Consider the following 16,715-nt stretch of genomic DNA (forward strand, 5'->3'; position numbering starts at 1 on the left):
CTAATCTACAAAAAAACAGATGGCACACTAGGACACACCGTATACCAGAAGAAAACACACACTAACCGCTACCTCAACGCCCAATCCCACCACCACCCAGCACAGATAAACTCCGTGGCTAAAACACTAATTACTAGAACCAAATGCCTGGCAGACAAGACACACATTAAGACTGAACTATGCACCCTGACTAAAGTACTGACAGCCAACGGCTTCCACAAAAGCAAAATCACCGGCTTGATCCACAAAAACACACTGAGACATAATAGAGACCCAGAAGATGAACAGACCTATGGAACAGCTGTCCTGCCTTACATAAGAGGTATTACAGACAAAATTAGTAAGATACTACACAGACATCACATCAAGACTGCCTTCAAAACAGACAGAAAAATAGCAGCCATCCTTAGAAACCCCAAAGATAAAATTGACCTGGAAAACCAAGGCATATACGAAGTCCCCTGTGCATCATGCCCGGCCACATACATTGGACAGACCAATAGAAGAATAAGTACCCGCCTGGATGAACACAAAAATGCAGTAAAAAGCTGGAACACACTTCCTCACTAGTCCAATACATGGAAGCCACAGGTCATAGCATCAACTTCAATGGCACCAAAACGCTAGCCACTATAGAAAACCCCAGCCACAGAATCATCAGAGAAGCCATAGAGATTGAAAAAAGACCAGAAAGCATGAATAGAAGAGATGATTCAACCAGACTGTCAATCATTTGGAAGCCTGCACTCACAAACAAAAAAATCTCCACACCACAAGCCAGGCAAACACCTGGGCACAAACAGATCCCCCTGATACCTCCGGCTCAAACACACCCCAACCAGGCACCCAGATGAAACCTAGCTTCCTAACTAATGATAGCCGTCCATTTACCGGAGCCAAGCTGCACTAAAGGCCTCCAATAAAGTAACACAATGTTGCCAGCCAATCAAGATACAAAAAGAGCCCAAAAAACAGACAGAAGATATTAGAAACACCAATCAAGCAGAACACAGCAAACTCCAAGACCAATAAACACAGACCAAGACTCCCAACCAATCAGGATGAAGAAAAAACCATTCTGGCACAGCAATAGGCTGCCCCAAATTTAAATCTGAAACTACTGTAAAAGTCTGACTCACAGATGAACACTATACAGAAGCCTGATGATGGCAGATGAGATTCTGCCGAAATGTTGCTACAACTTTAAAAGCACAACTACAATGACGTGGGAAAATACCCGAACAAAGCTGAATGCCATACATGTAAGTACCCGCGAAAACTTAAGAAAACATATATATACATACATACATACATACATACATACATACATACATATATATATAAAATCTTTTTTTAAGAATATAGTGTGTATTTTAAGAATGTACCAAGCAGAATTCAATTGGAAGTTATGTATTATATTGAATATTATAATCTTAAAGGTATACATTGAAGCTTAAATAAGAGTTGAATGGATAAAATTAAAGATATAAAGGTGTCATACTCCAATTAGTAACTACAGGGGAAAATTTGTTTAATGAGAAAAGATAATATGAAATTGAAACAGGACAGACAAAAGTATAAATATAATGATTTGAATTGAGATGAGAAAATCCAAATAAAGTTGAGAAAATTAAAAGAGGGGAAAAACTATGTAGAAAATGTAAAACAATAAGATATGGAACAAAACACAAAAATGAACATGAAATTGAGTTTGTGTCTGTATGAAGAAGTGATAACCCAGGACCATGCTATTTTCAAAAAGATGTTTTATTTGTATTATGATTTTTTTTTTTGTGAAAACCCAAATAAAATTTTCAAAAAAAAAAGAAATAAATGGTAACTGAGTAATATACAAAAGGAGTGCTTGTTAAATATTTTTGTACATTTATAAAAACAAACTTGGGTGTGAAAACAATTCAATCCTGCAAGTTGAGGCAGAACCTGCTAGAGATCATTGTTTCTTATAACTCAACATTACTTCACAGGTGAATTCAACTTACAATTCTGACTGTATTCATCTGCATGGCCTTGACTTACTTAGAAGGTCATTGATGTCAATATTACCCTAGATCCTTCCTGAGATGAGGGCTCCAAGAATCCTTACCTGTGATATTTCTTTTAGGAAGTCAGGAAGTTGAAATTCACCTTTATAAACCTGGGAGGAAAGAAAACAAACTTTGAAACAGAAATCATGCTCCAAATATTAATACTTTTCCAGGGCCCATTATACTCAATACCTGGTTGTGATCCAAAATATCTAATAGAAATCTGATTATTGTATTGCACTGAGTATTAAGCTGATACAGAGAGGCTGTAGGAAAAGAGAACAGCCTACATATATGATTCAAACCACCTCACATGCTTTCTATTGGTCTTTTGAAGTTCAGGAGAGGCTTTTATAAAGAAGGAAGTCCTACAAAGAGTTGTTTTTAAGGAAAAATAAAGTATCATCAAGCTGGGGGGAGAGAGGGAGTCAATAGATGTAGAGATTCTAGCAAGGGAAAGGAGGAAAGCTGCCATGAGTAAACCAGTCATCCAATTTCTATAGAGTGGTAACAGCACATCATGGCCTCTGAGTGAACTAAGATGGATAGCCCAAAAGACTTCCTAAAAAGCTAAAGCAGACCACTACCTTGTGGTTACCAGAGTAACACCTGAGATGGATATATTTATAAAGTCACTAAGAGCTGAGCTCAACTCATTTTTCTTAACTACAGGAGAGATGCTGTTACAAAACCAGGCAGAGTACTTTTACTTGCATATTTCATTCATTCTCTTTCCAGGTTAATGCCCAACTGTTGGATAAGCCAAAATATTTTGTGCATTGCATGTAATTTTTACAATGCATTTACAGTACATTACTGTTACTTCTGATACTGTTTGAAATATTGCATTTATCATGGTTCTTTTAGTTGCAAGACCATAGAGGAAACACAGAGGACATATCCAACCTCTAAAGAATTGGATCTTAAATCCCAGAACAGTTAGGCAGCAAGGCAAAAGAGAGTTAATATCCCAATGCACATCATATAGAGCAGGGGTATCAAACTCACGTCATAGCAGTGTCACATGACATATCTGGACTTTTTCCCCTTTGCTAAATTGGGCATGGGTGTGGCCAGCAGGTGAGGCATCTGGCCCACTGGCCGCGAGTTTGATAGAGGGGAAAACTGTGCTATGCCAGACCTATTTGAATGGGAGGGTGCTAAAAAGACCTTTATCAAATGCACTCCTTTGAAGGACATAGCAGTGGCTTGCACATTGTTACCTTCTTGACTTTAATCCCCAACCCCTAGATTATATATTTCCAAAAACAGTTGTCTTTTTTTTTGCCCACATTCTATAAAGCACCTGCCTCATTTTTTCAATGAAAATGAGATACACATACACATGCGTACACAAATATAACTTAGCAATTTACCCTTCTGGTGTTTTCAAGGACTTTCTGATCCGGTTTCCCATAATTGGGTGGGTTGGCATAGGGGTCGTAGCCAAGCTTCCCCAACATTGGTGCGATCACTGGCATATCCTGAAGGACGTCTGTGGGGATCTTTCCAACCCATTTTGACAAGGCTTCCACATTAACTGGCTTAATAACTTGGTCTGTAGATCTTTCAACTCTGCTCCAAAATATATGCATGAATATATTAATTGATATAGTTGCATGAAAGTTATCCTCACAAAACAATGGGATGCAAGCTCTACCTGCTTTTTTGTTAATCTTTGTATTTTGATATGTTCATGCATCTTTGAGTTGGAGAAAACTGAACCAGCCTGTATAGAATCTATGATCCCCATTGCTATTTATTTTATTGCTTTTGTTTCCAGTCATTGCCAATCCCCAGCATAGCTCTATAAATTATGTGAAGTTTGAAAAGTCTTTGGATAAGTTCAGAATGGGGGAGAAGAAATCCTATGATGACCTGAAGCCATCGCATTCATGGACTGGACATGAGAAGAAAGCAATGTCATTGGGTCACAACAGAAGAAGGATGTTGCCAGAATGGGCGTTGGTAGAAGTTACCCTGAATGCCCTTTCTATCTATGCTGCGAGAGAGCCCAGGATGGGTTGACTCCTTCCTATGACGTCATTTAGCTAAGTCTGTACTAAGATATAAAAGCCAGCCCCCGGAAGAGACCCCAGCTTTGGCGAAGGTACTTGACAGACTGAAAGGTGTCTCTGAAAGCACAAATGAATACAGAAATATGACTTACCCTCTCCAGGCGAATCAAGGGAGGGGCTGGGCTCCCTCGCAGCATAGATAGAAAGGGCGTTCAGGGTAACTTCTACCAATGCCCATTTTCCTCCATGCTGCTTCGAGAGCCCAGGATGGGACATACCAAAGCTTGCATGTCCACAGGTGGGTCCTTGTCCGGCTCATCACACTGACTGTTGAACCACTCGTTGAAGCACCCGTCTGCCGAAGGCTGCAGTTGCTGAGGCAAAGACATCCAGACGGTAGTATCTGATGAAAGGAGACGGAGATGTCCATGTGGCCGCACGACAGATCTCCTCCAAGGGTGCTTGGGTCGCCCAGGCAGCCGAAGTGGCCGCATTTCTGGTAGAGTGCGCCGTCAGACCTTGAGGAACCGGAAAGGCGGCAGCTTTGTAGGCCTGCTCAATGCAAGATCTGACCCACCTGCTAATAGGAGAAGAGGCCTTGTGCCCCAAGTGAGAAGGGAAAAGGAAACAAAATGGCTTCAGACTTCCTGAAGGAGGAAGTGCGCTTAATGTATATTCTAAGAGCCCTACCTACGTCTAGCGAGTGCCACTGCTGCTCTAAGTCATGGTGCGGGAGGGGGCAGAAGCCAGGCAACATAATGTCCTGGGACCTGTGAAACAGGTGTTAACCCTTGGAATAAATGAGGGGCCCAGACTGAGGACAACCCTATCATCGTGAAAGGAACAAAGGTCCTGTCTGATAGAAAGAGCAGCGAGCTCAGATACCCGCCTGGCTGAAGTGATGGAAATGGGGAACACTACCTTCAGAGTCAGGAAACGGAGAGACAATGTTCTAAGGGGTTCAAAAGGGGGCTTTGTAAGGGCAAAGGCTGCCAATTTCTGAGCCATAACAGTCTTCTTGCTGCTACTGAAGATGCCATGGCCCTAGATGCAAATTTGGCGGAATTGAGAGTGGCATCTGCAGTGAATTCCGCCGCTGCGATAATCTTATTAAGGCCTTGGTGAGACCGAAGGTAGGCAATCTAATCTGGAGTTGGTGCAGCTACCGTATGGATGCCCACGTGAGAGTGCCAGAAAATGGAAATGAGGCCAGAACCGGAATGTCAACAGAAGGCACTGCCAGGGAATTGTCCAGGGCTACACTGACGTTGTAGAAATGCTTATCCAGAGAAGATGGGCGAGGACCTGCCGAAGGGGAAGCACACTGTTCCTTGACCATGTCCAGGAACAAAGTGGAGAAGGCAAAACCCCTGCATGCACTACAGGCTTGCAGAAGAATGAGTCTCCCTGGCTAGAAGGAATTCCTTGTGGTTCAGGAGCCACTTCCTCTGGTGACAGCTTGGCAGTGACCAAGGCCATGCTGAGTAATGGCCTGAAGAAAGAAGGATTGAAGACCAATGCAGAGGATGTCTGCTCTGGGCGAGAGTCCTCTTCCTCTGAAAAATTTTGGTCAAAGGTCTCGCCCTCTTCACGTTCTGAACGAGAGGAGTAACTGTGTTCAGATGGTGAAGCCCTTCCCTCCTCATCAACCTCCTCCCATTCTGGTAGAGAAGAATGGACCCTGAGGTCCTGGGGCCTGTGTAAATCAGAGTGATGAGGCAACTTATAGATTGAGAAGGGAGAAGGGCCTGAACCCTTTCCGGAGGTTGAAGGATTTGCTTGAAGCCTTCAGCCAATCCCTGCCTAATGGCCAAAGAAACATCTTGGATATCCCCTGGTCTATGCTGAAAGGTAGGGGCAGAAGGCCAAAGGCCCGCTGCTGAGGGAGTGAAGGTGGCTTCAGGCCTAGATTGAGAAGAGGTTCGAGGCCTGGAGGGAGGGGGAGGAGCATAGGGCCCAGAAGCCTGTTGGAAATAAGGCCCAGATCTGCTTAGATCCTGAAGATCATTGTACTGCAAAAGCCTCAGGAGACTAGGATGGAGGATGGAAAGGCTCATAGATAACTTCTCCTCCCCTGGGAGGGCTTGGCTGGGGCCCACAGGTATCACCTGAAACGTGCTGTAGTTGCACTCCCTTCTGTTGAATAGTTCTGTTGAACTGCCTCTCTAGGGCTGCATGTCTGAGCTTTTCTGCCCTCAACTCAGCCTGAGTTGCCTGAGTTGCCTTCTTAGGGGCTAGAGCCTTAGCTCTGATTTTAGCAGCCACTTCCCTCTGGACTGATTGGGTGCATTGCCTACAACTTTTTCTCTTATTGGCTTAAGAGATTGTTCCACTGGCGGGGGGGACACACCTCTGCCTGACCCTTATCTTGCTCCATTTGAAGAATAAAGGCTCTTACGATGGAAAGAAATTGTTTGTAAATTTTTTGTATTAAGCCCCTTAGGGTATAAATTGGCCCCTGGGCTTACAAAATGGCTGCTCACCTCGTGGTGGAAGGCTTCAATCCAAGATGGCCACTGACTATGGGAAACAGGCTCCGAGATCGAAGAATTTTTCCTTAGGCTATAAAGAGCCCCGAGTGAAGTCAGCAAAGGAAAGGGCAGCCGCTGGCCACACGATCAGCTGGCTGACACTGGTATCGGTTTTTACGACTGCTCAAACCGCAGGCATGGGGGAGGTCTACAGATGCTGCCCAACTTGCCTGAACAGCACTCTGGCAACGCTGCTCCCAAGGCTGCAGGAGAGAGAGAGCCCTGCTCTCCTGGAAGAGCAGCTGCCCAGATCCAGGAGCTGCCGAAGCGAGGAAAAAAGATACTGAAGATCGCTGGTGAGTTCTATCTACAGAACCTCAGCTGGCTGAAGCTGTTATCGGTTTGCCAATCGCTTTTTACAACCGCTCAAACCGCAGGCGTGGGGGGAGGTCTACAGACGCTGCCCAACTTGCCTGAATAGCACTCTGGCAACGCTGCTCCCAAGGCTGCAGGAGAGAGAGAGCCCTGCTCTCCTGGAAGAGCAGCTGCCCAGATCCAGGAGCTGCCGAAGCGAGGAAAAAAGATACTGAAGATCGCTGGTGAGTTCTATCTACAGAACCTCAGCTGGCTGAAGCTGTTATCGGTTTGCCGATCACTTTTTACAACCGCTCAAACCGCAGGCGTGGGGGAGGTCTACAGGCGCTGCCCAACTTGCCTGAACAGCGTTCTGGCAACGCTGCTCACAACCTTGCTTGAAACGAGGAAAAACGGCACTGAAGATCGCTGGTGAATGTTATCTAACAGAAGCTTTCAGAGACACAGCTACTGACTGAAAGGAGCTGAGTCAAAAGCTGGGGTCTCTTCCCGGGGCTGGCTTTTATATCTTAGTACAGACTCAGCTAAATGACATCATAGGAAGGAGTCAACCCATCCTGGGCTCTCGATGCAGCATGGAGGAGAACATGTTTGTTACATGTTGTTTGCAATATGTGCACCATGTTAAGTGCAAGTCAAGAAAGGCCTTTAGATTTAAAAAAGGACCTTCCAGATCAGAGCATGTCACATATGTATATTGAGGGAAATTAATGTATTTTCCCCCACGTAGAATAATGAAGTTTTATAGGATAAAAATGGCATAAAAATGAAAAAAAAATGCTTGGAGTTTATTCGTACTTTTTCTCCCTTTGTTTCCCCACCCCCCAAGGAATAAAAGTCTTTTAAAAAACCTTAATGAAATATTTTCTTTTAAAATATTTATGCAGTAAAACAATGCTTATTGATAACTACAGGTAGTCCTCAACTTATGACCACAATTGAGCCCAAAATTTCGGTTGTTAAATGAGGTATTTGTTAAATGAGTTTTGCCTCATTTTACGACCTTTCTTGCCACGGATGTTAAATGAATCCTTGCAGCTGATAGGTTAACAACCTGGTTGTTAAGTGAATCTAGCAGGTTAATAACCCAGTTGTTAAGTGAATCTAGGTTAATAACCCGGTTAAGTGAATCTAGCAGGTTAATAACCCGGTTGTTAAGTGAATCTAGCTTTCTTATTGCCTTTGCTTCTCAGATCGCAAAAGGTGAACACGTGACCTTGGGACACAGCAATGGTCATAAGTATGAACCACTTGCCAAGCTTCTGAATTTTGATCATATGGCATGGGGATACTACAAAGGTTGTAACTGTGAAAAATGATCATAAGACACATTTTTCAATGCCATTGTAACTTTGAACGGTCACTAAATAAACTGTCGTAAGTCAAGGACTACCTGTGCTCTATATTTTGCTCCAGACCTAATACTTGTAATTTACCTACAGAAGCAAACAATTATAATTATGATGCATAAATGACTACAGATAGTCCCCTTAATGAATGTATCTTTTCTTTTATGTATACTGAGAGTATTTGCACCAAGACAAATTCCTTGTGTGTCCAACCACACTTGGCCAATAAAGAATTCTATTCTATTGTATTCTATTGTATTGTATTCTATTCTATTCTATTCTATTCTATTAACTTACTAACACAATGTAGCCCAACATTTCAGTTGCTAAGCAAGACAGTTAAGTGTGTTGTGCCTCATTTTACAGCCTTTGGGGCCACAGTTGTCAACAATTAACAAGTAGTTAAGTGAATCATGCTGTTGTTAAGTGAATCTGGCTTCCCCCATTGACTTTGCTTGTCAGAAGTCAGCTGGGAAAGTTACAAATGGTGATCATCACTTGACTCCAGGATACTGCAACTGTCATAAATTCCCGTCCACTGCCAAATGTCCGGATTTTGATCATGTGACTATGGGGATGCTGCAATGGTTGTGAAGTATGAAAAACAGTCATAAGTCACTTTTCTGAATAGTTGTAAGTTGAGGAACCACCTGTAGCAAATAAAAGAGTATGAAGATTGCCACCTCTTATTTTAAGAATTTGAAGGCCATCAGGAGGGTAGCTCAGAAACTAGAAATAATAGCTCAGAAACTAAAAGCAACATGTTTATGTGAAGTATCTTTTTCCTGACTTCCACAGCTGTTTTTCTAAAATGTAAACCCATGAAAAATGTAAGAGAATATATAATCCTATTTAAATGTTGTGTTGTTCTTGTTTTCTCTTCTCAGTCTTATTTATGTGACCAAATCAAACTGAAAAAATTAAGTTCCCAGCTTTCTTAAGAGTTCAGTAGTTTATACCTTCATTTGTAACAAAGATTTTAAAAAAATTAAAACTGAATAAATGTACATTATTGTGCAATTAGAATTTTACATTTAATAAATATGCAGAAATGGTAGTTTCTAATGAGTAAAGCAAGATATACATAAGACAGTTTATATTCCTAAAGCAGATATGTTTAGGATAAAATGGATACAATTATTGCACATATTTCCATTTTTCTTCCAGAAAAAAATGAGAAAAATTGTCTTTTTTACAGCAACAAATCCAGAAATTTTATATCTCTACTGCATTACCTCTAAATGATCTTATCTCTATTTAGCAGGAGAGTGTAACCTGAGGCCTCAGCAGGTCATTTCAGCATCAAGAATATGGCTCCAGGGGTACAATTCAACCGGTGTAATAACTGGTTCGGTGAGAGTGCACTTCGCATGCGCATAGTGTTTGAAAAACACTGCTTTTTCCGTTCTAAACTTACCTTCTGCTGCAGTCCCAGTGAATAAATTAGCTGAGGAGCAGCAATCTGCTGTGCCATGCCGAACAGCTGAACGGAAACCCCAGAAATAAAGGACAGAATAGGGCAGGGGTGGGTGGGCAGGGCCAAATCATCGCTGTAACTAGAATCCCACCCCTGCATGGCTCTTACTTCATCTCAAAATCATCATTAATTGTAATTTTTGAAGCAATAGGAGGACAAAATTATTAAATCATTAAAGAATGATCCTGTTAATTGGATTGGCCAACATGATTTTAACTACATTTTAAATAATTTTGTTTTGTTCAATTTAGATATCAAGCCTTTTTTTAAGAAGTTGAAGGCAACCTACAAGGACTGTCCATTTTATTCCCTGACCATCAACTCTGTGAGATGGGCTGAGATGAAAGAAAGCAACCAGGGTTACTTAATGAGTTTCCATGGCAGAGCATGGATTTGAACAGGATCCAATATTTTAACTGTAAACATTGGTCCATATTAACTTCAGTTAACAGTAATCAAATGCAGCTTGTTGCACAATGCATGCTAAGTCTTTAATTGACCTGGTGACAGAAGTTACGTAAACATACTCTGGCTTGTCATTGAGAAAGGACAGACTAATGGCCTGATTGAATCTGCATCAATATACCAAATATTCAGGATTACCTAATGAAATAAATTGTCATATGTTTTGGACAGATGGAAGAAAACTCTTCATCTCAGTGTTTCATTACACCCTGGAAGTTAACCACCAAAAGTTTTTAATGGACCACCAACCTCGACAATTTTAATGGACAATGAGGCATGTTCACAATAAAAGAAAGAAAAATATGTAACTATGGCCAATAGCCATGATGGACTAATTAAACCTCCATGTTTAGAGGCAGTTTTATTTCTGAATACAGCTCCCACAGTATCTGGTATGCTGGCTATAGAAGCAGAGGTGCCTGGTATTTGGATCCAAAGAAAGATTCTTCAGATTCAGCAGCTCATTAAAAAAAAGACCATGGAAACTCTGGAAAAAACACAACATCTTGAAGGAGGCTCCAACAAGCACATCACAGCATCTTTCCAGCTTCAGATCCACACCTGAGTTAGCTGAATTTCAGATTCTCTGCTGCCAGCAAGGAGGAAAAGACCAATCAAGCATCAAGTAAGGCTGGGAAAAATTCTATCTGAAATCCAGGAAGTCTACAGCCAAATCCCTGATTTTGAGCCAGGCAAGCCAAAAACATGACTTGGCATTAAGCTTCTTTCTCGAAGAAGCCTTCACTCTCTCGACTTCAAACACAGGACAGCAACTAATATTCTCTCCCACCTCACAAAAAAACCCACCCTCTACATTCATCTTCAAATTGCTCGTCTGAGGCTCTGCTGACAATAATAAAGGGGGAAAAATCCGGTGCTGGCTGCTTCCTTTAAAAAAATGATGTTCTCCCCACTAGCTCCAGCTGTTTTTTATTAAGAAGAGGGCAAATGCCAGAGTTACAGTGCTAGTTATGGCAAGACTCCATGCACCCAGCCTCTCCGCCAAAAGCCACGTTGGCAATGTGTTTCAGCCACAGCGCATCTCGAGGTATCTTGAGTTATTGCCAGATTAGGCAGCCTCTTTCCACATCAATGTCAATCCAGATTTGTTTTCTGGGGGGCGGGGGCTTTGGAGGGGTTGAAATGAAATTGTACAGGACTGGCCTCGTCACCCAAACCATAATAAACGGAAGCTAGGCAGCAGGGATCCACTGTGGAGGTTCAAAACTCCTTTGAGTAAGGCTTGGACAATCTCTGGGTACTACTCTAAGTAAATATTGCTCCATAAGAGTGTGGGGGGAGCAACTGAGTCCAATGAAACGAGAGGATAAACCAATTGGACTACTAAGTTTATGAAACATTTCTCCTTACCCTATGTGTGCACGTATACACACCCACAGCACAACGAGGGTGCAAACAATTTTCATTTGCTAAGCATTCTTTTTAATGGTCTGCACAGCAAGCTTTAAATCAGTAGATTAATTGAGTTTATCAATTTTTCTCTTTTCATCTAAAAAGAGGGGGAAACATATCCAGGGAGGCCTAATTTTAGGGAAAAGGGAAAGAGAAAGGGGAGGATTATGTGTTACAAACTTGCACATAGAAATATGTATGCAACCAATAAGAATTCCAGCTAAAAGGATAATGGCTTAGAACAGTCACACACGATACAGCGCTACCATGATACAGCGCTGTAGGGAGTTCTGGTGCCTTTCAGATCATGAATAATTGAATTATCCAAATAGAGCTAATGACATTGAAAAATTACTCCTACCCAGAAGAACTTGATCAACACAGAGTAACCAATTACACAGAGCTACAATTTTCCTGCGTGTCTGACTGAATGATCCAATTAGACTCAATCAAGAAATCTGTAGCCCTAGAGCTGCAGGCTGCCCCTAGACATTCTTTCTGTAGCCCTTAGGGTTCCCTGATACCATGACTGGTTGCACCTGGTGGTCTAATTGCCTGCTGTTGTGCAAAACACCCAAACAAAAAAATCACTGTAGTGACACATACAGAGATGCAGCAGGAATTCCCTTTGCCATTTTGGTCGAGTATACACATTCCTTATGACCAGCTGTTATTTTCTTCTCACCAGTACCACATTGTGGCATGTAAGTTGGGACTGATCAGTGGCTTCAATGCCATAAACAGTATTTACAGTTAGCATCTAAACCAGCAGTAAACCACCAGGATCAATTTTTACCAATAGGGCAAACTCTTCCTACCTCTCTAAGAAAATCAATCAAAATACTCTTGTTTGGTCCAGCAATATAGATTAATGATTTTAAGGATTTTTTAAAAGGATTTAAATTGTTTTGTGTTTTCTTTTCTTTTTACTGTGAGCTGCCAAGTACTAATTAGGTAGGAAAAAAACCAAGGAGCAATTCCTCTGTTAGACTAATTCAAATTTCACAAAATCCCTGCAAGTTTTCATGCTTCAAACTTGAAATGATTTTGTAAAATTTTAGTTTGTTTAACAGAAGGAATTTTGTTTTCCTTGTGATTGATGTTATTATTATTACTGCTATTATTTTCTATAAGTAAAACCGTTGATGTGAATGTTTAAAACTACTCCCCATCTCCTTTTAAAAAGCAGCACTGTGAAGAGGAGAAATAACGTTTGAGATCCACTACTTTGGTACTTAACTATCAGGATGTCTCTCCTGTTTTCTTTTGCTCTAGTCTGCTGCATATTTGCACTGCTGAAGACAAATAACTACAAAGAAATCAAAATGTTCTCTCTCTCTTTCTGCACAGCACCAGCATTTCATATTCTGTTTTAGGACTGCATATAAAAATCAGAAAGTAAAAGGAGGCTTGTTTGTCCTTCAGTCTTGATCCGACTATTGAAAAAATGATTCTGCTGGTTTATCTTACCAACAATAAATATTTATAGACTTGAAGCCAGTCATCCCAACCTGCATGCTACAGGGTGGTAATTGTTGATCATAAGGAATGTCATGCACTGAAATGATGAAAAGCCCCATGAGTTTCATCTACATCTCTGCTACATCTCTGCCTGAATTACTGCCCTTGTTCTTCTATTTAGCTTCCACTCGGGCAGGAGAACAGTAGGCAATTTTCAAATTGCTAAGCCCAAGTCTCAAGGGAGCCAATTCCATAACAACAACCATTCCTTTCCTTCAAGAGCTCAAGGCAGTCTCTCCTCCATTCTTCTCCCCCCACCCCCACATACACACCAACCCTGTGAAGAAGGTTGGACTAATGGGTACCCTTTTACCTAATTTGTATATAATTTTAAAATAATGCCATTTGAGAAACAGAGAATTTTTCCGCAATTGAAAATGTAACAACAGAAAAATGTTCCATCCCACATCCCTATCCTTTCTGCAGTGAAGGGTAATTCCTGGCATCTGTACATGAGAATTTTTCATGTACAGATTTCAGAAATGTTTGGTAATGACCATAATTGGGGGGGTGGGGGGATGGCTGAAAAGTATTTGTATTTCTCTGAATTTTTCAGGATGCATTTTTGTTATTGTTATCTGTAACCCTGACTATAAACAAAATATACCAATCCTTATTGAGTATTTTAGAGGAAACAAACAGCTGGACAAACTATGTCCAACTCAAGACTTTCTAAAAACCACACTCAGGAAGAAGCAGACTCACTTTGATAGGGACACTCCCCCAGCTTTCCCAATCATTTCTTCATGATGCAAAACTGCAGGATTCCACGGGATGTGGAGGAACTTGAAGAGCCTCCTGAGCCACTGCTCGGGGTGCAAGACCAGCTGCTCATAATACACCAACATGCAATGGTCAAGGCCAGCCTCCAAGCACTGGTTATACATGATCTCAATGGCACGATTCCATTTGGTCAGGCAATCCCTGTAGCTACTCAGATCAAAGCCAGCAATGGTGACCTTCCTGGAGATCATGGAATGAACGGAGGCTCGACCATCTCTGATCATCAAAATAAACTTGGCATTGGGGAAAATCCTGGCAAGGTAAGTTAAAGACTTGAGGGAAAAGGGGTCCTTGTTGCACAGGTAAGGTGCTGGCTCCCCGTGCTTCACGATAATTTCCAAGAGGAAGGCCTGCATGGCTGAGTCCAACACCTCGTCTGTGACACCTGCTTCATTGAGCCGCATTTTCTCTTTGCTTGACCGGGCCCACATCTGCTTGAGAGCCAAAATCCGAGGGATGACCCGTGTCTCTTCTCCACAGCGGATGTCCGGGTGAGCATCTAGCATCGCCCGCATCAAGGTGGTGCCACTCCGGGGTACTCCCCCAATAAATATTAAAGGCATATCTTTGTTATAAGCCAGTGTGGCATTTTTCTTCGTGCTCTGGCTGGTTCTTGTGGTTGCTTTGGCTGGCTCTAGTCGGGTCTGTTGGCTTCGCTCCTCTATTTGGTGATGGCATTCCATAGCATGTTGCCCCAAGTAGAAGACAGTCACTGAACTAATCACCAGACACACCAACAAGAGGTTCTGCTTGAGTTTCCCTACCATCTTTTGTAGAGAAGCCACTTCATGCGGTTAGAGGTGGCTGGCTGGCCCAAGTCACTGCCTGTGTTTCATGCCATAGAGAATGTGGTCCCAAGAGATCAAGACTTGCTGGAACAGAGAAACAAATAAAGGAGACAAAATGACTCAGAGTACTGTGATTAAATTTAAAGAGCTTCTCTCCTCCCAAGCAACATTCCAGCTATTAAAAATGATAACACTTGCAATCATCAATGATCGAGAGTTAATGGGATCCAGTAGTTACAACACAAGATCGTAATTTTGAATGTCTATGGAGATTCTCAGTCATCCAGGTCATGGTTGCCGCAAAGGTGCTTTTCCAAGACACAACTGGACTTTGTTTTTCCTTGAGGACCTTTCGCTTCTCATTCAAGAAGCTTCCTCAGTTCTTGGATGAGAAGCGAAACGTCTTCAAGGAAAAACAAAGAAGGTCCAGTTTGCCTTTTGGAAAAGCGCCTTTGTAATTGTAATTGGGAAGACCCCGATTCAAGCACACATACACACACACACAAAACCATGAAAAGACCCAACCCAGTCATGAGGTTGTTGTGGGAATAAAAATGAAAGGCAGGGGGGATATAGAGGAAACATTTACATATTATCTTGAGCTTGTTGGAAAAGTCAGAATACAAAGACAAGAATAAACATTTACAGTGGTATCTCTAGGTACTCGGCTGCTTCAAAAGTTGTCAAATTTGGTACTCAACACATTTTGACATAAAAATGTCCCGGTACTCATTGTTTGCTTGGTCTTGATGCACTGTGACAAGAAAAGGCGGACTGCCATGGAGCATAGACAGGAAATTGGCCATGTAGGGAAGGTCACTGCAGAGAGCGGATAGGAAGTCAGCCATGCTGGGAAGGTCACCGACACAGGAAAAGAGACAGACAGAATGTCCTTTCTGGCCAAAACAAAGGATCATGTGTAAATCACATAGTTTGTTTGGCATTCATCGTTTTTAATACTCATCATGTCTCCCAGAATCAATTAATGAGAAGTACCGACGTACCACAGTAAATAATTTTCAGGAAGTTCTGGACAATAAGAGATGATCACAGCTCAAGGGCACAGCATGTGGTTTAAAATGAGGTCAAGGAACCTATACCCCAACAAAGTTCATAGAGCTACAATCCTCATCATTGCAATTAGGACATGCTGGCTAAGCATTCTGGAAAGAGAATCTCATCTATTTTTCTCAAGACAAGAAAGCCACAAGTTTCTACATTCTGGTAGCAAGAACTGTAAGAGTAGAGAATGCTGGCTTAGATCATGATCCAATTCAATATACGCAGGACCACAATTTAACCAAATAATAAGGGTACACAATTTAATTAGAACTACAATTTAACCAAATAATATGGGTATACACAATAGAATGAACCACAACAAACATAATCAAGCTTAATACCAATTAAATTTAGCATGTTATTGAATATCACCCTAAAATTCTCTGCAGTTGAATCTATGGAGATAGTTTAGTGCATCTACATAACCTGTGTGTCAGGACACTAATATATCTCTGAGTTGATAAGATACAGGCAACAATATGTTGATTTGCAAGATATTCTGTAGATTACCATTCTTATCCACTTACAGAGGATAACATAAACATGATTGGAGTAAAACTTGTTGCACTTGTAGTTCACCAGCCCAAATTGACAGACTAGAACATTGTTCCATATCTAACAAAATGAAATTCAATGTAGAGAAAAGTAAAGTCCTACACTTAGGCAAGAAAAACCCAAAGTACACATATAGACTGGGTGAAACCAGGCTCAATAGCAGTAACTGTGAGAGGGATCTTGGAGTCTTAGTGGACAACCAGCTAAATATGAGCCAGCAGTGTGTAGCAGCAGCCAAAAAAAACTAATGCAATCCTAAATTGTATTAACAGAGGGATACAATCAAGATCAATACTAATACCATTCTATAAAGCCTTAGTAAGACCACACCTAGAGTACTGCATCCAGTTTTGGTCACCACATTATAAAAAAGATGTTGAGACTAGGAAAAGT

At 41.6% G+C, this 16,715-nt stretch overlaps 1 protein-coding gene across 4 annotated transcripts in view; it reads right to left on the bottom strand.

Annotated features, from left to right (window-relative positions):
• TPST1 (tyrosylprotein sulfotransferase 1) overlaps nucleotides 1-16,715 on the bottom strand; it is a 38,094-nt gene that overhangs the window by 7,343 nt on the left and 14,036 nt on the right. For all 4 annotated transcript variants that reach the window (XM_026671704.2, XM_087958339.1, XM_087958347.1 and 1 more), the window contains exons 2-4: nucleotides 13,840-14,789; nucleotides 3,422-3,620; nucleotides 2,105-2,155 (exon numbers count right to left, since the gene is read on the bottom strand). In XM_026671704.2, the coding sequence (XP_026527489.1) occupies nucleotides 2,105-2,155; nucleotides 3,422-3,620; nucleotides 13,840-14,684 (1,095 nt within the window). In that variant the 5' untranslated portion in view covers nucleotides 14,685-14,789. The remainder of the gene's footprint in view (nucleotides 1-2,104; nucleotides 2,156-3,421; nucleotides 3,621-13,839; nucleotides 14,790-16,715) is intronic.

The sequence above is a fragment of the Notechis scutatus genome, chromosome 1 (genome assembly GCF_049901735.1).
Source record: "Notechis scutatus isolate UNSWTSFEM ecotype Mainland chromosome 1, rNotScu1.2, whole genome shotgun sequence".
Lineage (NCBI taxonomy): Eukaryota > Metazoa > Chordata > Lepidosauria > Squamata > Elapidae > Notechis > Notechis scutatus.